At 41.7% G+C, this 21,610-nt stretch overlaps 1 protein-coding gene across 1 annotated transcript in view; it reads left to right on the forward strand.

The window, feature by feature from the left end:
* ntsr1 (neurotensin receptor 1 (high affinity)) overlaps nucleotides 1-21,610 on the forward strand; it is an 83,077-nt gene that overhangs the window by 23,059 nt on the left and 38,408 nt on the right. Inside the window, exon 2 of the mRNA XM_060936889.1 lies at nucleotides 14,688-14,889. Coding sequence (XP_060792872.1) covers nucleotides 14,688-14,889 — 202 coding nt within the window. The remainder of the gene's footprint in view (nucleotides 1-14,687; nucleotides 14,890-21,610) is intronic.

Consider the following 21,610-nt stretch of genomic DNA (forward strand, 5'->3'; position numbering starts at 1 on the left):
GCACTTGGAACAAATTTTTCAGACAAGTTAACTTTTTATTCAAAACTAAATTTCAATTGCAACTGAACATTCTGTGTGTGTGTGTGTGTGTGTGTGTGTGTGTGTGTGTGTGTGAGATCCATCTAAATCCTGCAGTATTCTTCAAAGCAGCAGTCTTCGGTTTGCCATGTTCTTGAAAATGTCTATGACAACACTGTATTCAATATGGATATCTTTCTCAATTGCCAGCAGAAGAAGGTCTGACAGCCTTTCTTCATGACAAAGGCTGCAGAGTTTTGTCTTCATAGCTTTAACTTTGAAAAGGAACGCTCTACCGTTGCAGTTGACACAGGTAGTGTTCCATATATTTTCAGCAGCTCAGCCAGCTCTGGAAAAACCAAGTTGGCATTGTTCTCCTTGAGCACATGGATGCCACACTGGGGAGGCAAGAGTAGGAGGAGTGAAAGACTTTAAGTTCCGTCAGTAATTTCTCCTCTTCCTCAATCTCATAAAACTCACAAAGCTTCCTGACAGATGCTAGTGCTTCTTCTGGACTTTTCCGTGTTTGCCAGTTGTTTTGTTCAGTGAGGTGTTGCAAAGCACTCAACACTTCCCATGTAGTATCAACTGGACAGAGATCCACTGCCTTTTGCTGCCTCCCGCAGCTCCTTCTCTTTCTGCTTCTTTATCCTCTCTTTCCTTGGCATCTTTGCATAATACAGGCTTTCACTTATTTAGAAAACGTTTCCCTATGTTTTAACTCAACTAACCTAAGCTACTATAACATAATAGTCTTGATAGAATATGTTGTGGACGTCATCATTCAGCCTTAAGTTTTCGAAGCTGCTAGAATATGTTATTAACGCCGTCGTTCAAACTAAAGTTTCCGAATCTGCCGCATTAATGAAATGGATGGAGCAAACGGTTTAAATATAGCCTAGGCGGCTTCATTAAATGATAAACAACCCTACGCATTTACTGTTGTGTTCTAAGCTGCACAATATTGCATGTTCAGATAAGAAATGAAAGGAGACTTTCAGTGTGACCTTCCCATGCCGTTCCTCGCACCGTCTCCCACTGTCAACCGCCTGCATGCGCTTTCTGCACAGAGGGTCACTGAATGCATGACGTCACGGATTGATGCCCGCATTTACATAGAAAAACGTTATTTTATAAATCTATAATTTCATATATTATTGTCAAATTGTAGAGAATATTGATGTTGGAGCTAACTTATCTTTTACAAATATTAAAAAATAAATAAAAACAACAAAACAGTCCCTATGAAAAGGGCACTTTGGACAGCAAACAGAAAAGGGGCAGGGGCTAGAGCACCTGTAGCACCGGTTCATTGCACGTGGGTGTTGCAAACAGTACATCACGCGAAACTGTCATTATTTTTGACCCTTATTAGACCGGGAGATTCTTTTGTGTAATCTGAGGTGAAGTGGGTTTTGCATTTTCGTTTTTTGGGGTGCGTGCTCTCTCTCTACCATGACGATCCTGTAGGCTGCACTGACTGAACTGAAAATTCGGTCCTCGAGAGAAGAGATAAAAGCCCGCCCACACTGAAAGCTGATTGGCTTATTGTGCTGAGTAAACCAATCAGGATGCTCTTTGTCTAGCATTCGCTACATGAACAGGCACACACACAGTCTTTCTCGCACTCCGTCATATGCACACATTCTAAGATGCGCGATGCAGACATTACTGTTTCGCTTGCACGCTCTTGCTCGCTTGCTCTAGATTCCGGGAGATATTCTCCAATTTGCGGGCATCAGGGAGCCACTATCAATATGCGGGAGACTCCCGGAACTTACGGGAGACTTGGGATGTCTGCTCGTGTAAACATAGTCATTATATATCTCATCTCATTCATCTCATTATCTCTAGCCGCTTTATCCTTCTACAGGGTTGCAGGCAAGCTGGAGCCTATCCCAGCTGACTACGGGCGAAAGGCGGGGTACACCCTGGACAAGTCGCCAGGTCATCACAGGGCTGACACATAGACACAGACAACCATTCACACTCACATTCACACCTACGGTCAATTTAGAGTCACCAGTTAACCTAACCTGCATGTCTTTGGACTGTGGGGGAAACCGGAGCACCCGGAGGAAACCCACGCGGACACGGGGAGAACATGCAAACTCCACACAGAAAGGCCCTCGCCGGACCCGGGGTTCGAACCCAGGACCTTCTTGCTGTGAGGCGACAGCGCTAACCACTACACCACCGTGCCGCCCGTCATTTTATATATATATATATATATATATATATCAGATCAGATCAAGTTTTTATTGCAGACTCCAACGTCCAACATTGACATTTAAAAAAAAAAAACAACATACAATACAAATACACAACATACAGTACAGTGTATCAGGTACAAAATCACCTCGTATTAAAAAGTACTGGCACAAGTTCATTACTACAAAGGATACATACATTAAGAAAAGTACAATTATTAAAAACAGAATTAAATATCATTTTACCCCTCCTACAATAGACACAGATACCAGTGTTTCCATATATAGGATTGATATCTTACAGAACTGCACCTAGGATTGGTCAACTCTATAAGGAGATTATTCTGGGACCCCTGCAACCTGCCTATGAATTTATACATCAGTCCTCTCAGGGTGGCCTGAAAGGTGGCTACCCTTACTTCACAGAACAGCTTGCTGGCACTACTACCCCTGGGCTTCTTAAGCAGGATTCTAAGACAATCGTTATACGCAACCTGAAGTTTGCGCAGACTCTCCTTCTTATACCTTATCCAGAGGTGAGCTGTGTACATAGGGGTGCAGTATGCTCTGAACAAGTTCACCTTCACCTCATCAGAGCAGTAGTAAAATTTTCTCACCAACACATTGGCTTGGACATACAAAGTCCTTCTCTGTCTAAGCATATCAGCATCATCCTCCATTTTATCATTAATGATATGGCCTAAATATTTAGCACTGGAGCACACAGACAAGATTTGCCCAGATAATTGGAACGGTGGAAAGTTAAGGTGTTTATCCTCCTTGGTCCTACATATCATTACTATGCTCTTCTTAGCATTATACTTTATGTCAAACTTGACCCCATAGTCTGAACATATATTGAGGAGCAGTTGGAATCCTGCACTACTGGGAGATATAATAGCTAAGTCATCAGCATACATGATATGATTGATTAAGGTGTTCCCTATTATACACCCTGTTCTGCATTCTCTCAGCTGCCTTGACAGGTCATCCATGTACAGGCTAAATACGCTTGGGGATAGAAGCCCACCCTGTTGCACCCCATTGCCTACTTTAAAGGGAGAGGATAATACATTACCCCATTTAACCTGCATAGTTTGCCTGTCGTACCAATATGCCAAAATACGTATTATGCATCTTGGGACACCCCTTTGCTCCAACTTAGTGAAGAGTTTATGATGGTTCACTCGATCGAACGCCTTAGAAGCATCAATAAAGCCCAACAGCATTGTTGACCCCTGCCCTCTGTATTTTTCCACAACTTCTTTTAGTGCATAAATACACATATCCGTACTGTGCTTACTCTTAAAGCCAAATTGGTTATCAGTAGTGCAGATAAGGTCCCCAAGTTTGTAAATTAAGACCCTTTCTAGCACTTTAGACAATATGCTGGCCAGAGCAATAGGCCGATAATTGTCCATACTCCCTACCTTGCCAGCCTTGTCTTTAATAACTGGAACAAGGACAACGGTCAGCATAGAATCTGGAAGGATGCCGTGTGTCATCAACCCTGTAAGACATATGGATAGTAACACTGCTACCCTAGGGCTAGCTAGCTTCAGGTGCTCTGCAGTGATATTATCCAAACCACATGCTTTGCCATCAGCTAGCTGCTTTATAGCTTGGAAAATCTCAGAGGGGCAGATGTGTACCACCTCCTCCTCTATATTACCTGTACAGTAAGGTTCACTTTTAATGCAGTTGAATAGAGCAGCATAATGCTGCCTCCATAGTTCTGTAATGTTTTCCCCACCGGATACCCCTTCAATGTTACATGGCAGTGGTGTTTTCCCCCTATTTATGTTTTTGACTTCTTTCCAAAAACCAATGACATTATTGTCAAGCAGTTCCCCAGCCATGAGGTCTGCTCTCAGGGCTTGCTCATGATTACCCACATAACGCACTGCATATTTGTATCTTAGATTAGTTGCCTTTTTATGTTCTAAAACAGGCCCCTGCCTAGGTCTACCAGCCATAACCCAGGCCTTATGGGCCGCCTTAGCTTCTGCATGGGGGCCAGCAACATACCTGTTCCAGCCAGGCTTAATGTTCTTAGCTTTATTAAAATAAGTGAGAAGCGGTTTACTAGCCTCTACTAAGGCATCCACAATACAGTTGTAAAACTCACAGAGATCAACACAATGATGAATGTTCTTACAATTAACATTGGTGCATAGAATAGCATGCATAGGCAGTTCTATTTTACTCAAGAGCGCATCTGATCTTCCATAATACAAAGATACATCCTCTGAGGAAAGTTTAATCCAGTCAACCTTTTCCCTATTTCCGATATTGTCCTCCCTCAAAGTCTCAGGGAGGCTACCAGTGTCTAGTACAATCTCTATAGGGAAATGATCAGTTGTGGTTGCATCATAAAGTACTTTCATATGTTCCAGCGTGGCATGAGCATCCGCAGTGCATATCACATGATCAAGCCAACTTGTTGTTTTGTGGGCCTCACTATAGTAAGTGAAGCTATCCTCAGGTAAAAGCAACTGACTAGATAACACCAGTTTATTTTCATCACACATCCTTAGCATATGTTTAGCAAAAGGGGAAGAAATATCAGAAATATCTGCATTCATGTCTCCCATTACAAAAACAGTTGTGCAGCAGTTATCGGCAATAAAACAATTGATAAATGCCAGTTTACAAACATATTCATCATCATTATGGCTAGACTCATACGGTGTATAGACATTCAAAATAATAAACTCCCTGTTGTACATCCTGACCTGGAGCCCAATGCACCAGTCAGTTTCCAGTCTGACGACATTAATTACGGAGTCAAGCTTTTTATGCCACAGGATGGCCACACCCCCCGGGATTCTCCCCCTGATGATACTCTGGGAGAGATCCGTGGTCGACTCCCCCGCACCGTGAAAATCATCATGAATACAGTTCAGCCCTCCCAAATCCTGTTTGGCGAGGAATGTCTCCTGCAAACATAAAATATCACAATTTTCTAGGAATTTATCCACCTCAGCTCGTCGGGCCCTGTCCCCTGCACTGTTCCCTATGCGCAAACCACGACAATTATAAGAGACAACCCGCATGGTAGCTTAGGAGGATGTAGCCACAGCTTCATTATTCCCTGATTGCAGCAGTTCATCCCCCCCCACAGGGATTTTGTCAGAGGAGACTCTATGTCTGCGGGGTTCAAAGTACCTCCTAACATACACCCCAGCAGGCCAGATGTGGGGACTGTACATGTCGGCCACCTCTTTACAGTCTGCTGTGACATGAAATGAACCGTATCTGCTCCCATGCGATTCTATCTTCCTACATGCCACAGACTCATTAGCCAATTTCTCAGACAGATAGCAGCGCAATGTTTCGGCATCTACATCCGGAGAGAATCTAGTGGCAAATATACTCACTCTCTTCGTCGTGATCACAGAGATGCGACCCTCTGCACCTGTGCCGATAATTCCAGGGGGCCTCTTTCTTTGCTCCCGTTTCCCCCGCACTAGTGCGGGTCGCTCCTTAGGTGTCAACTTTTTGATTCCATTCCTCACGACAACACTCCACGACTGTGACTCGGCCGGTGTAAGTGGCTGAGTACTCTCTGTAGCCGCCAGAGCGGGAGGGGGTAGCGCCATCTCTGCCTGCTGAGCGGGATCTGCCTTCCTCCATACCTGAGAGGTGTCTGCCCCAGCCGGGTCCACGGAGCAGCTCCTCTCCACCGCGGTCATCCGTCGGCTTACAGCATCAGTAGCTGCTGTCAGATTTTTGTACACTTCAGCCTGTGCCTCCATAGTCCTCCGCAACCCAGCGACCTCACTGCTCAGTTGCTCTACTCTCCTGAGCAGGGCCGATGCGTCCATACTGCCAAAGCCAACAGGTGGTAGCTTGTCCAAACGGTGCGAGACAAACATAGGCATGTTTTCCCCAAACTCATTAAACAAGCTCAAGCATGCTTTCACGTTTTTAGCGTCCTTGTCTTTTCCCGTATGATTAATTTTGCGTTGCGTTGTTCTCGAGCACACTTCAAACAGGAAGGCCTTCGATTTTGCAATCCATTCCGATGGGAAATTGTTTGTAGCCAACAGCACAATTTCATTGTGGTCAAGAGTCCTCATTTTGTCTGAGATAAAATTCAGGAACTCATCCACCACAATCATCTTCCCACACTGAGTTTTATAAACTTTAAAAACTTCAGGTTTATCACCTAGACCAGCAGTGATTTCTCCTGACACACTGCCATCCGCCATCTTGAAAAAGAGCCTGCTTCTAACCTGCTTCATTATATATATATAATGGCATGCCGTTCAGGAAATTAATCTTTGAATATATTGAATGAATCCCCGAATATATTGAATGAAACATTGAATATATGGAATGAAACTTTGAATATATTGAATGAAACTCTGAATATATGGAATGAAACTTTGAATGAATCCCCGAATATATTGAATGAAACTTTGAATATATTGAATGAATCCCCGAATATATTGAATGAAACTCTGAATATATGGAATGAATCCCCAAATATATTGAATGAAACTTTGAATATATTGAATGAAACTTTGAATATATGGAATGAAACTCTGAATGAATCCCCGAATATACTGAATGAAACTTTGAATATATTGAATGAAACTCTGAATATATGGAATGAAACTTTGAATGAATCCCCGAATATATTGAATGAAACTCTGAATATACTGAATGAATCCCCGAATATATTGAATGAAACTTTGAATATATGGAATGAAACTCTGAATATATTGAATGAATCCCCGAATATATTGAATGAAACACTGAATATATGGAATGAATCCCCGAATATATTGAATGAAACTTTGAATATATTGAATGAAACTTTGAATATATTGAATGAATCCCCGAATATATTGAATGAAACTCTGAATATATGGAATGAATCCCCGAATATATTGAATGAAACTTTGAATATATGGAATGAAACTCTGAATATATGGAATGAAACTTTGAATGAATCCCCGAATATATTGACTGAAACTCTGAATATACTGAATGAATCCCCGAATATATTGAATGAAACTCTGAATATATTGAATGAATCCCCGAATATATTGAATGAAACTCTGAATATATGGAATGAATCCCCGAATATATTGAATGAAACTCTGAATATATGGAATGAAACTTGGCTGACGTCATTAAGGCACTGCTGCCGTCCTGCAGCAGTAATGAGTCAGTCGGCTCGGGATTTGGTTGCGCGATTTTAAACAATAAAGACATTGTTAACACTCTGGCAAATGCTTGTGGTTTTATTAGTGTTTACTTCTTTTATGTGCAACGAAGCTACGGTGACAAAGTCATTTCCCTCGTGGATCATATTTGTATAATGGTATTTTCTGTATATAAAACTAATTTGTAAATTTTGTTTGTCGAGTTTTACAGCGTTTCTCAATATACTCTAATACTCCCCTCTGAGTCAGAGTTTTTCTTGGGACCTGTTGTCTGTCTGCCGAGCTGTGGGAGCGGGGGCAGAATACAGAGTTTCATTCCATATTCAAGGTTTCATTCTATATATTCAGGGATTCATTCAATATATTCAAAGTTTCATTCCATATATTCAAAGTTTCATTCAATATATTCAGAGTTTCATTCAATATATTCGGGGATTCATTCAATATATTCAAAGTTTCATTCAATATATTCAAAGTTTCATTCCATATATTCAAAGTTTCATTCAATATATTCGGGGATTCATTCAATATATTCAGAGTTTCATTCAATATATTCAGAGTTTCATTCCATATATTCAAAGTTTCATTCAATATATTCAAAGTTTCATTCAATATATTCAGAGTTTCATTCAATATATTCGGGGATTCATTCAATATATTCAGAGTTTCATTCCATATATTCAAAGTTTCATTCAATATATTCGGGGATTCATTCAATATATTCAGAGTTTCATTCAATATATTCGGGGATTCATTCCATATATTCAGAGTTTCATTCAATATATTCGGGGATTCATTCAATATATTCAAAGTTTCATTCAATATATTCGGGGATTCATTCCATATATTCAATGTTTCATTCAATATATTCGGGGATTCATTCAATATATTCAAAGTTTCATTCAATATATTCGGGGATTCATTCCATATATTCAATGTTTCATTCAATATATTCGGGGATTCATTCAATATATTCAGAGTTTCATTCAATATATTCAGAGTTTCATTCCATATATTCAAAGTTTCATTCAATATATTCAAAGTTTCATTCAATATATTCAGAGTTTCATTCAATATATTCGGGGATTCATTCAATATATTCAGAGTTTCATTCCATATATTCAAAGTTTCATTCAATATATTCGGGGATTCATTCAATATATTCAGAGTTTCATTCAATATATTCGGGGATTCATTCCATATATTCAGAGTTTCATTCAATATATTCGGGGATTCATTCAATATATTCAAAGTTTCATTCAATATATTCGGGGATTCATTCCATATATTCAATGTTTCATTCAATATATTCGGGGATTCATTCAATATATTCAAAGATTAATTTCCTGAACGGCATGCCATAATATATATATATATATATATATATATATATATATATATATATATATATATATATATATATATATATATATGTATTAAAATGAACCATACTCAGTCCCGTTAAAGTGTGTCTGAAAAGGAACTAGCTGCAAATAGCCTCAGTACTTTTGGTGTTCGTAATACCGGTGGACTCAAAAGAGGACTCAGTTATCTTTCTAAAAATTTTAGCACTGATGAGATCCCAAACCACTTGATCACACCATGACTTTTTTTTACCATAGTGCTAACAGCTGTATAACCCTGAAATGTCATACAAAATGGTTGTTTTAAATGATGCTATCATCTGCTGAAATATGATGATTTGTCTCCAAAAAAAATTCAAGAAGTGATTCTGATGTCAAAACGTCCATATTAACTCAGTACAGTATGCTTCAGTCCAGTACAATTGCCTGAGGGTCACTTTAGTGGGATCGGAATTATAAGTTGTGTTCACATGTGCACAGAAAATGCTGAGTCATTGACCTGAGACCACTTGGAGCACTGAAAAGGACTAAGTGTGAAAATACCCTTGAATGCTCATCTCATCTCATCTCATTATCTCTAGCCGCTTTATCCTGTTCTACAGGATCGCAGGCAAGCTGGAGCCTATCCCAGCTGACTACGGGCGAAAGGCGGGGTACACCCTGGACAAGTCGCCAGGTCATCACAGGGCTGACACACAGACAACCATTCACACTCACACCTTTCTTCAAATTATGGTAACAGGGTTGGAGCAGTGGGGAGAGAGAGAGAGTGTGTGTGTGTGTGTGTGTGTGTGTGTGTGTGTGTGTGTGTGTGTGTGTGTGTGTGCACGCGCGCATGCACCATATTCCCCCAGATCCAAATTGCTGCTCCCTGAAGTAGGCTCAGAGTGCATCATGGGAATACAGACAGTAATTAGGTACTAGGGTAGCATTCTTCAATCATATCTGCAAATCCTATCCTGCTTGGTTGGAATGAAAACCTGCAGCCACATCAAACCCTACACTTTTTTTTTTTAATATCTGACTTTTCTTAAAATGAAAAAAATATACAAATGTAAGTATAATTCGTATACTTGACATTTTTCAAGTACTGAAAATCCTTACTTTTTTTGTTTCCCCAGTAGACCTTTCATTTGTTCTTCTCTATTTTTGAATAGGCGTATTATTCTAGAGTTACAATATATGGTCAAGTGTTTGTGGACAGCTGACCATCACACCCATATGTGCTTTTTGAACAATCCATTCTAGATTTAGTGCCTCTTTGCTGTTATATTACCTCCATTCTTCTGAGAAGGATTTACACTAGATTTTGGAGCATGGCTGTGAGGATTTGTCCATTCACCACAAGACCATTAGTGAGGTCAGGCACTGATGTTGGGCAAGGAGGGCTGGGGTGCAGTCAGCATTCCAATTCATACTGAAGTTCAGTGGGGGTTAAGGCGAAGCTTTGTGAAAGCCACACAAAATTATTCCATTCCAACCTTGGCAAACCATGTCTTCATGTTCCTTGCTTAGTGCACAAGGGCATTCTCATGAAAGTTTGGGCTACTTTCCAGTGAAGGGAATTTGTTACGTTAAGCAAATCATCCTATACAATTGTGTGCTTCCAAGTTTGTGGCAACATCACGGCACACCCCAAGCATTTGGCTTACCTTGATCCGAGTCAAAAATTTCACATAAGACAAGAGACTTTGGAACAGCCAAAGTCCACATACAACAAAAAAGCAAAAGAAAGACATAGCTGATGAAAAGTCTGCCAGCAGAGAAATTACACTTACATCTTTGCTCAAAAATAGCACTCTATTTGTCATATATATTTAGTCACAAGATTATTTCCATTCCTTTTCCATTCTGGTATATCTCATGAACTGATATCAAAGTGGACAAACAACTGATATCAAATGTGAGTATTCATTTGTGTATAAAGTGCTCAAGGTAAGCTTCAGAAGCCAGAATCTCCTCATGTAGATGTGTATTATGTGTTTTTTGTGCAGTGCTGCTTGCTGCCTAACAAGTAGCTGATGGTAATAATGATGCTAATGAAGTGTAGTCCTGAGAGTCTGCTGCTCTTTCATGTCTTATATTTCATTATGAGCTCAATGTCATAAGACATCACCATGACTGTGTCTGCATTTGATGTCTGAGGAAGATACATCTGACCATACTGTCCGTCTGTAGATACAACTCAAATGGAATTGTATTATGCGTAAATGTTGCTACAGATTTTTATTCATCATTTACAAAAATGACAGATTGAAACCAGGTCACTACAGAATTACAATTATGAAAATACAGCGAATGTTAACTCAATTGTTGACACCTAATATGAACATGCACATGACTGTAGTTAGACAGTTAACTACAGCATAGTAAGGAATAGATAGAGCAATTAGGGAAGCTGTCTAAATTATTCTTTTGAAGTCATCCACCTAAGCTCTTGTAGTGAATATGTTGGCTGAAAAGGAAAGAGGGACACAGGGGAGCAGTCAGTGTTGTAATTACCTTCCATTATATTCTTAGCTGCCATGTTGAGTGTGATTGAAATATCAATGGAGTAAATGTCATGAGAATGACCTAGATGTGAAAGAGGGAATGAGTGAATAATGAAAATTACTGACTGTATGAATGAGAAAGAGAGTATTAACATTTGAATATATTAATATTTGAATTGAGAGTACCTCTATACTGTATATAATACTGTTTTGCAGAATTTGTCATTGTACAGAGTGCTGAAGTGAAGGCATCTGCACATGATCTGAAGTCGTTTGAGTGTAATCAGAGTTTTTGAGTTTCTTCCTTCATCATATCATATACAACCCTCAACCAAAATAAAATTACAAGAATAAACATCCATCTTAAGGAAAGCTAAATGCCATTTCTGGCCTCCCAATTTAAATATCATTAACCTTTATGACAATTTCTGTCTACTTCCTCTTGAATAATTATCTAAAATCCCACTAGATATTTTTCACAGCCTGTGAAATGGACTGAAACTATTATTAGATAATTTGTGGTACTCCTTTTGTGCTTACTTTTAATGCGTTGTTAAGTTTCTCCATCATTAAGTCAGGGGTTGCATGACTATGCATTTTTATTAGTCAACCAGTAATTCAAAAGTAGTCAACTAATCTCTTGCATAGCCAAAACAAAAATGATTCAGGACATCAAATAAGATCCGTACTTGATTGTATCTCACTCGCAATAACAATCACACTTGAGTGATTATCATCCTTATTATCTCAAAAGTCATCATTCCCCATAGAAGCATTGCCCATGGAATTAATGGGAAATGTGCAGGGAATACGTCAGAAAAAATTATGTAATGTAAAAGCAGTCAACAGAATCAAGAACCATAATAAATCAAAGAAGTTTACAAGATACAGACTCGTTCACGCTCAGTGACCATTTGTTAGGGTTGTGGTGGATCCGGAGCCTATCCCAGGAACACTGGGCATGAGGCAAGGATACAACCTGCATAGGTCACCAGTCAATTGCAGAGCACTACAAACGTACAGTGGTGCTTGAAAGTTTGTGAACCCTTTAGAATTTTCCTATATTTCTGCATAAATATGACTGTAAGAGACCCTACGTGTGGGTGGAGCACAGAGGACGGCAGGACAGAGATCAGGTTTTATAAATTGGCTTTATTGCCACACTTTTCAGTCTAACAATAATTTTCACCGCCACACACAACCGGCGTCTGGTTCAGGGTTGAGCTCCCTCTGCTCTCGCTCTCCCTCCTGATATAGGGCGCAGTCACTGGGAAGACACACAAACAGGTTAATTGCTCTCAGGTGACGTGATTCTGCCACTTACCTTCCCTGACTCCGCCCTCCTGTCACAGACCGGCGCTTGACCACGCCCCCGCTGCCACAATGACCTAAAACATCATCAGATTTTCACACAAGTCCTAAAAGTAGATAAAGAGAACCCAATTAAACAAATGAGACAAAAATATTATACTTGGTCATTTATTTATTGAGGAAAATGATCCAATATTACATATCTGTGAGTGGCAAAAGTAGGTGAACCTTTGCTTTCAGTATCTGGTGTGACCCCCTTGTGCAGCAATAACTGCAACTAAACGTTTCCGGTAACTGTTGATCAGTCCTGCACACCGGCTTGGAGGAATTTTAGCCCATTCCTCCATACAGAACAGCTTCAACTCTGGGATGTTGGTGCGTTTCCTCACATGAACTGCTCGCGTCAGGTCCTTCTGCAACACTTCGATTGGATTAAGATCAGGACTTTGACTTGGCCATTCCAAAACATTAACTTTATTCTTCTTTAACCATTCTTTGGTAGAATGACTTGTGTGCTTAGAGTCATTGTCTTGCTGCATGACCCACCTTCTCCTGAGATTCAGTTCATGGACAGATGTCCTGACATTTTCCTTTAGAATTTGCTGGTATAATTCAGAATTCATTGTTCCATCAATGATGGCAAGCCGTCCTGGCCCAGATGCAGCAAAACAGGCCCAAACCATGATACTACCACCACCCTGTTTCACAGATGGGATAAGGTTCTTATGCTGGAATGCAGTGTTTTCCTTTCTCTAAACATAACGCTTCTCATTTAAACCCAAAAGTTCTATTTTGGTCTCATCCGTCCACAAAACATTTTTCCAGTAGCCTTCTAGCTTGTCCACATGATCTTTACCAAACTGCAGATGAGCAGCAATGTTCTTTTTGGAGAGCAGTGGCTTTCTCCTTGCAACCCTGCCATGCACACCATTGTTGTTCAGTGTTCTCCTGATGGTGGACTCATGAACATTAACATTAGCCAATGTGAGAGAGGCCTTCAGTTGCTTAGAAGTTACCCTGGGGTCCTTTGTGACCTCGCCGACTATTACACGCCTTGCTCTTGGAGTGATCTTTGTTGGTTGACCACTCCTGGGGAGGGTAACAATGGTCTTGAATTTCCCCCATTTGTACACAATCTGTCTGACTGTGGATTGGTGGAGTCCAAACTCTTTAGAGATGGTTTTGTAACCTTTTCCAGCCTGATGAGCATCAACAACGCTTTTTCTGAGGTCCTCAGAAATCTCCTTTGTTCGTGTCATGATACACTTCCACAAACATGTGTTGTGAAGATCAGACTTTGATAGATCCCTGTTCTTTAAATAAAACAGGGTGCCCACTCACACCTGATTGTCATCCCATTGATTGAAAACACCTGACTAATTTCACCTTCAAATTAACTGCTAATCCTAGAGGTTCACATACTTTTGCCACTCACAGATATGTAATATTGAATCATTTTCCTCAATAAATAAATGACCAGTTATAATATTTTTGTCTCATTTGTTTAACTGGGTTCTCTTGATCTACTTTTAGGACTTGTATGAAAATCTGATGATGTTTTAGGTCATATTTGCAGTAATTTCTAAAGGGTTCACAAACTTTCAAGTACCACTGTACACACACACACACACACACACACACACACACACACACAGACCCATTAATCTCCCCATTGATTTATCTTAGCCAGTCCACCTACTGGTGTATTTTTAGGAGGTGGCAGGAAACCACAGAACCCAGAGGAACCCATGTGGACATAGGGAGAACGTACACAGAAACTCCCCATGGACAGTATCCCAAGCTCAGGTTCAAACCCAGGCCCCTGGAGCAATGCTACCCACTGCATGCACTGGCCATGCATAAGAGAGCTAGAATCAGAAAATGTAACCCAAAACAATATGCATAAAATATTGGGCAGAATTGGAGTTTAAAGGCTTAATAATGAGGGCAAAACAAGCTAACAAGATTTGGTCTCATTGGTCTTAACATTGAACATTTCTGGCAAGCTTTCTATCCAATGTGACTGAATAACCTAACTATCTTTCAAAACAACAGTGTCTTTCCCATATTAAGGAACCTACATCTTTTATTACATCTCTTTTTCTATCCCATCAGGTGAATGCATTCCTGTCATTTGTTGTCCCCATGGGTCTGATCTCAGTGCTGAATGGAATAATTGCCAGTCAACTTCTGCGTATGTTTCGTGAGGCAGCTCAGGACAACCGTGTCTGCCTTGGTGGGGGTAATGCCACTATGCTCAGCGTTGCTGTGGAACCCAACCGTGCCCAGTCCCTGCGCCATAGTGTTATGGTGTTGCGTAAGTAACAGTCAAATGTCTATGGAATGTACATACGGTAATGCTTACACTGAAAAGAAAGTACACTCTCCTACCATTCTCTGTTTTTATTATCAGGGGCTAAATAACAATTGTGTGGTCTTCAACAACTTCTAAATCAAACATAACCAAGAACCTCAGGAAATAACAAACAAACAAAAACAAACAAACAAAAGCAGAAAACACCTCGGGAAACAACAAGAAACACAAGAGAAATGTAACAGATAGACTATGGGACTATAAACAAAAAGCACATGAACTGAGCTCAGAACAAATTAAAAATGTGCCATTCAAAGGGTGATATTGAGTTTCATAGAATATTAGGTTCTATAACATCAAAAATAATTATCAAAATAATCAGGTTCTCTATAGGTATCTCTACAGTTTCTCTATACAGTGGTACTTGAAAGTTTGTTAACCCTTTAGAATTTTCTATATTTCTGCATAAATATGACCTAAAGCATCATCAAATTTTCACACAAGTCCTGAAAGTAGATAAAGTAGATAAAGAGAGAAAGATTTTGGAGATCGGGCCGAGTTTTGGCTCAATCGTGCATCTCGGATCGTGTAGTATACATGGGGTAATGACAAGTGATTAACACCTCACGACCTCCTCCCGATCGATCGGATGAAAAGCAAACCTGTTTGAAATCCTGAGCATCGGATCCGAGCATCACATCCGAGCATCGCATCCGAGCATCGGATCGTATAGTGTGAGAACAGGAATCATAAGCTGTGTGCTGTTTACCCCTGCAATTCGCTCGTACAGTGTGAGCAGCAGCTGAATACCGCGATTGAAAAAAATCGCACAGTGTATGCCCAGCTTAACACATGCGGGAAAAGCAAAGGTGGGGGACTCATCATTTATGTTAACAACCACTGGTGTAACCCGGGATATATCTCCATAAAGACAGTTTTATGTTGCCTGGACTTGGAGCTGCTAGCCGTTAGCCTGCGGCCATATTATCTGCCGAGGGAGTTCAGTCACGTGATCACCATCTGTGTTTACATCTCTCTGAGGGCAGATGCAGCCGCTGCATGTGAGGGGATTCACTCTGTCACAGCAAGGCTGCAGACACAGCACCCTGAGGCATTTATGATCATTTCTGGGGACTTTAATCATGCTACTTTGGACTCTACTTTGGCTGCTTTTTACCAGGCTGTGGATTGTCCAACAAGGAACAACAGGACAATTGACTTGCTGTATGCTAATGTGAGGGATGCATACAGAGTCACACCCCTCCCCCCACTAGGGAAGTCTGACCACAACCTGGTTCTTCTACAGCCGAAGTACACCCCCCTGGTTCAAAGGCAGCCTGCAACAACTCGCTCCATCAGGAGGTGGTCCCCTGAAATGGAAGATGCCCTCAGAGACTGCTATGACATCACGGACTGGGATGTGCTGCTTAGTCCACACTGTGAGGACATAGAGGGGCTGACACACTGTCTGACAGATTACCTCAACTTCTGTGCAGACGTGGTCTCACCCACTAAGACTGTATGGTGTTACCCTAATAACACCGGTAACACAATGTTATTAGGGTAACACAGGAAGTCAAAGCTGTCCTCAACAGGAAGAAGGCCGCCTTCAGGAGCAGGGATAGGGAGGCGATGAAAGCAACACAGCGGGAGGTGAAACGTTGCATGAGGGAAGCTAAGGACAGCTACAGGAGAAAGGTGGAGCAGAAGCTGAAGGAGAGCAGCATGAGGGAGGTCTGGGAAGGTGTAAAAACCATCACAGGCCACAATACAAAGACCAGAGTCGTTGAGGGGACAGTGGAGAGGGCGAACGAGTTGAATGACTTCTTCAATCGGTTCAACCAGCCCACGTCCCCTCCACCCTCTCCCTCACTGCAGCCATCTCTCCTTCTTCCCTCAACACACCTCCCCCCAGTCATCACAGCAGCCCCCTCCTCCCCCTCCTCCCCCACCTCAGCACTGACTCCTCTATGCATTACTGCAGACCAGGTCAGAGGTCAACTGCGGAAGCTTCACCCCAGGAAAGCAGCAGGCCCGGACAAGGTGTGTTCACAACTACTGAAGACCTGCGCTGCTGAACTGGGTGAACCACTCCAACGCATCTTCAACCTCAGCTGCAGCTACGGAGAGTGCCAACCCTCTGGAAGACATCATGTATCGTTCCAGTTCCCAAAAAGAATCGGCCCAGTGAGCTGAACGACTTCTGACCGGTGACGCTCACTTCACATCTGATGAAGACATTGGAGTGGCTCTTCCTCAGCTTCCTCAGACCCCAGGTACAACATGCCCAGGACTGTCTGCAGTTTGCGTACCGGGCAGGTGTTGGTGTGGAAGACGCCATCCTCTACCTGCTACACCGAGCCCACTCGCATCTGGATAAGGGAAATGGCACAGTGAGGATCCTCTTCTTGGACTTCTCAAGTGCCTTCAGCACCATCCAACCCCTACTGCTTCAGGACAAACTGAACAGGATGCAAGTGGACCCCTGCCTGGTCACCTGGATCTCCAGCTACCTCACTGACAGGCCGCAGTACGTCAGGCTGAAGGACATCACATCTGACACTGTAATTAGCAGCACCGGAGCACCCCAGGGCACGGTGCTGGCCCCTTTTCTCTTCACCCTGTACATTGCGGACTTCTGCTACAACTCGGAGCTGTGTCACATTCAGAAGTTTGCCGATGACACAGCCATCGTTGGGTGTATCAGTGACGACAGAGAGGAGGAGTATAGGAGCCTGGTGAGGGACTTTGCTGTGTGGTGCAACAGGAACCATCTGCAGCTCAACACCTCGAAGACCAAGGAGCTGGTCATTGACTTTGGAAGGTCCAGACCAAGGTCACAACCAGTTCTGATCGAGGGAGTCGAGGTGGAGGCTGTGGATTCCTACAAGTACCTCAGGCTGTGGCTGGACAGCAAGCTGGACTGGACTTGCAACACCAAACACTTATATGGGAAGGGACAGAGCAGGCTATACTTCCTTAGGAGGCTGCGGTCCTTTAACATCTGCAGGAAACTCCTGTGGATGTTCTATCAGTCTGTGGTCGCCAGTGTCCTGTTTTACACCATGGTGTGCTGGGGGGGCAACACATCCAAGAAGGACACATCCAGGCTGGACAAATTGATCAGGCGGGCCGGCTCTGTGGTCGGCATGAAGCTGGACTCTCTGGTGACGGTGGCAGAGAAGAGGTCTATGGACAAACTATTGAACATCATGGACGATGCCAGTCACCCTCTGCACACCGTCATCAGCAACCAGAGGAGCCTGTTCAGTGACAGAATGCTCCTTCCTTAGTGCAGGACGAACAGACTCAAAAACTCCTTTGTCCCTTATGCCATCAGACTGTACAACTCCTCTCTTGGGGGGAGGAGGGGTAACAGGAGGACAGAGGACAGGAAGGAGCAGTAGCCTAGCCTAACAATAAGCAATACCGGACAATGTGCAATATAATGTGCAATATAAAGTGCAATATCTTTCCTGCTCCCCCCCCCCCACACACACACACACACACACTTACCCTAACCCCACTTCTCCCCCCTTTCCCCCTCCCCCTCTTCCCCATATCTTATTCTTTTATATTTGTATATGTAAATACTTAATTTATTTTAATTTATCTAGAAGTTTTCTCTATTTCTTTTCTCTGTTTATCTGTAATGATGCTGCTGGAATCTTAATTTCCCTGAGGGAACCCTCCCAAAGGGATCAATAAAGTTTTATCTAATCTAATCTAAGTACCAGACATACAGTGGGGCAAAAAAGTATTTAATCAGTCACCAATTGTGCAAGTTCTCCCGCTTAAAAAGATGAGAGAAGCCTGTAATGTTCATCATAGGTATACCTCAACTATGAGAGACAAAATGAGAAAAAAAAATCCAGAAAATCACATTGTCTGATTTTTAAAGAATTTATTTGCAAATTATGGTGGAAAATAAGTATTTGGTCAATAACAAAAGTTCATCTCAATACTTTGTTATGTACCCTTTGTTAGCAATGACAGAGGTCAAACGTTTTCTGTAAGTCTTCACAAGGTTTTCACACACTGTTGCTGGTATTTTGGCCCATTCCTCCATGCAGATCTCCTCTAGAGCAGTGATGTTTTGGGGCTGTCGCTGGGCAACACGGACTTTCAACTCCCTCCAAAGATTTTCTATGGGGTTGAGATCTGGAGACTGGCTAGGCCACTCCATGACCTTGAAATGCTTCTTACGAAGCCACTCCTTCGTTGCCCGGGCGGTGTGTTTGGGATCATTGTCATGCTGAAAGACCCAGCCATGTTTCATCTTCAATGCCCTTGCTGATGGAAGGAGGTTTTCACTAAAAATCTCACGATACATGGCCTCATTCATTCTTTCCTTTACACGGATCAGTTGTCCTGGTCCCTTTGCAGAAAAACAGCCCCAAAGCATGATGTTTCCACCCCCATGCTTCACAGTAGGTATGGCGTTCTTTGGATGCAACTCAGCATTCTTTCTCCTCCAAACACGACAAGTTGAGTTTTTACCAAAAAGTTCTATTTTGGTTTCATCTGACCATATGACATTCTCCCAATCCTCTTCTGGATCATCCGAATGCTCTCTAGCAAACTTCAGACAGGCCTGGACATGTACTGGCTTAAGCAGGGGGACACGTCTGGCACTGCAGGATTTGAGTCCCTGGCGGCGTAGTGTGTTACTGATGGTAGCCTTTGTTACTTTGGTCCCAGCTCTCTGCAGGTCATTCACTAGGTCCCCCCGTGTGGTTCTGGGATTTTTGCTCACCGTTCTTGTGATCATTTTGACCCCACAGGGTGAGATCTTGCGTGGAGCCCCAGATCGAGGGAGATTATCAGTGGTCTTGTATGTCTTCCATTTTCTAATAATTGCTCTCACAGTTGATTTCTTCACCCCAAGCTGCTTACCTATTGCAGATTCAGTCTTCCCAGCCTGGTGCAGGTCTACAATTTTGTTTCTGGTGTCCTTTGACAGCTCTTTGGTCTTGGCCATAGTGGAGTTTGGAGTGTGACTGTTTGAGGTTGTGGACAGGTGTCTTTTATACTGAGAACGAGTTCAAACAGGTGCCATTAACACAGGTAACAAGTGGAGGACAGAGGAGCCTCTTAAAGAAGTTACAGGTCTGTGAGAGCCAGAAATCTTGCTTGTTTGTAGGTGACCAAATACTTATTTTACTGAGGAATTTACCAATTAATTCATTAAAAATCCTACAATGTGATTTCCTGGATTCTTTCCCCCCATTCTGTCTCTCATAGTTGAAGTGTACATATGATGAAAATTACAGGCCTCTCTCATCTTTTTAAGTGGGAGAACTTGCACAATAAGTGGCTGACTAAATACTTTTTTTGCCCCACTGTATGCTCATGAGGCTATCGCTAGCCATCAGCCACTTAAAGAAAATCTTGAAAAATATAATACAAATTAGCCAAAAATATATTTCTTCTTTTAATTTACTGTAATGTGGTTAATCAATTTGAAATCCTAGTGCTAGCCTGCTATTCCCAATGACAATTCTTAAGAATGCGCAAATCCTGAGTAGGCACACAACACGTTTGTGTGTATGTATATATGTGTGTGTGTGTGTGTGTGTGTGTTCTAATATAAAACTGGACTAGTATTCCAGTACTTACTTCTCTAAAGGTGTGTGGTCATATGACCATTGAGCTCTCATTAGCACATCGAGGGCTGATACCTTCGTGATACTCGGTTCGATAGGACTCTCTCCAGCACCTTCCTCTTCTAATTCTACAGTCAGATACCTGCAGCCAAAATCTCGAACTAATGTTACTGCAGGCATGTTAAGCATGGCCCTGGTTAAATCGCTACTTTCTCTCTGTGAACCAAAGATCATTTTGATCTTTTCATTGTTTATCTTCAACACAGTTGAAAAAACCTCCATGATCAGCACGAGGTTTATACTGTCGTAAAGCGGTCGTAAATCACCCCGTAGAATTTACAACATTCGAATCTAACATTCAAGTGAATACGCAATGTCGTAAATAGTTTTGTTTTCTGACTTGGCTGAAGTGGATATATACAACACAAGCTGTCATTTGTATTTACGATTTTTCCTTTTTACTTGTGACAAATAGGATCTAGTACTGGGGATACAATGCTGTTACAAGAAAAATATGTGACCCAAAAATTTTGTCATTTCTTTTTGTACGTTTCGGCAGTTCAAATAAAAATAAAAATACACACAGACTTTTTTTTCAGCGGTAGTATTTAACTGCCGTCGGCGGATCCGTCATCCGAAAAATCTAAAATGAGTCGCCTAACTTTGGGGGTTGGAAGGTGGAATGGATTAGTCAACACTTAAACTGTGTCTGAGTATTGAAAATTAATTGAAAGGCTATTTCATAGCTGCCGGTTTTGTAAGAAAAAGCTCTACTCTCACTGTAGTCTTTATTATTATAGGCACCAATAAAGTGCCTGCAAGATCGAAGCTGATATGACAAATCATAAAAGGCCAAGATTACGCTCAGGTAATGTGGGGTAAGACCATTCAGTGCAAATGGTGTCAAGATTGCCAGACTGTATCACAGTGCGTTTAAAGGCAAAAGAAAATGCTTGCTTTTCTTTTGCATTATACAAACTGTTTCAGCTGTGAAAGTACTTTTCTGAGACAGGCTCCTGAACCACCCTGCTTTTTACTATCTGTATGAACCACTGCTTTCATAAATTTCCAGACAAAAAAATAAATAATAATAATAATAATAATAAAGACGGGGCGGC

The sequence above is a fragment of the Neoarius graeffei genome, chromosome 13 (genome assembly GCF_027579695.1).
Source record: "Neoarius graeffei isolate fNeoGra1 chromosome 13, fNeoGra1.pri, whole genome shotgun sequence".
NCBI classification, from domain to species: Eukaryota; Metazoa; Chordata; class Actinopteri; order Siluriformes; family Ariidae; genus Neoarius; species Neoarius graeffei.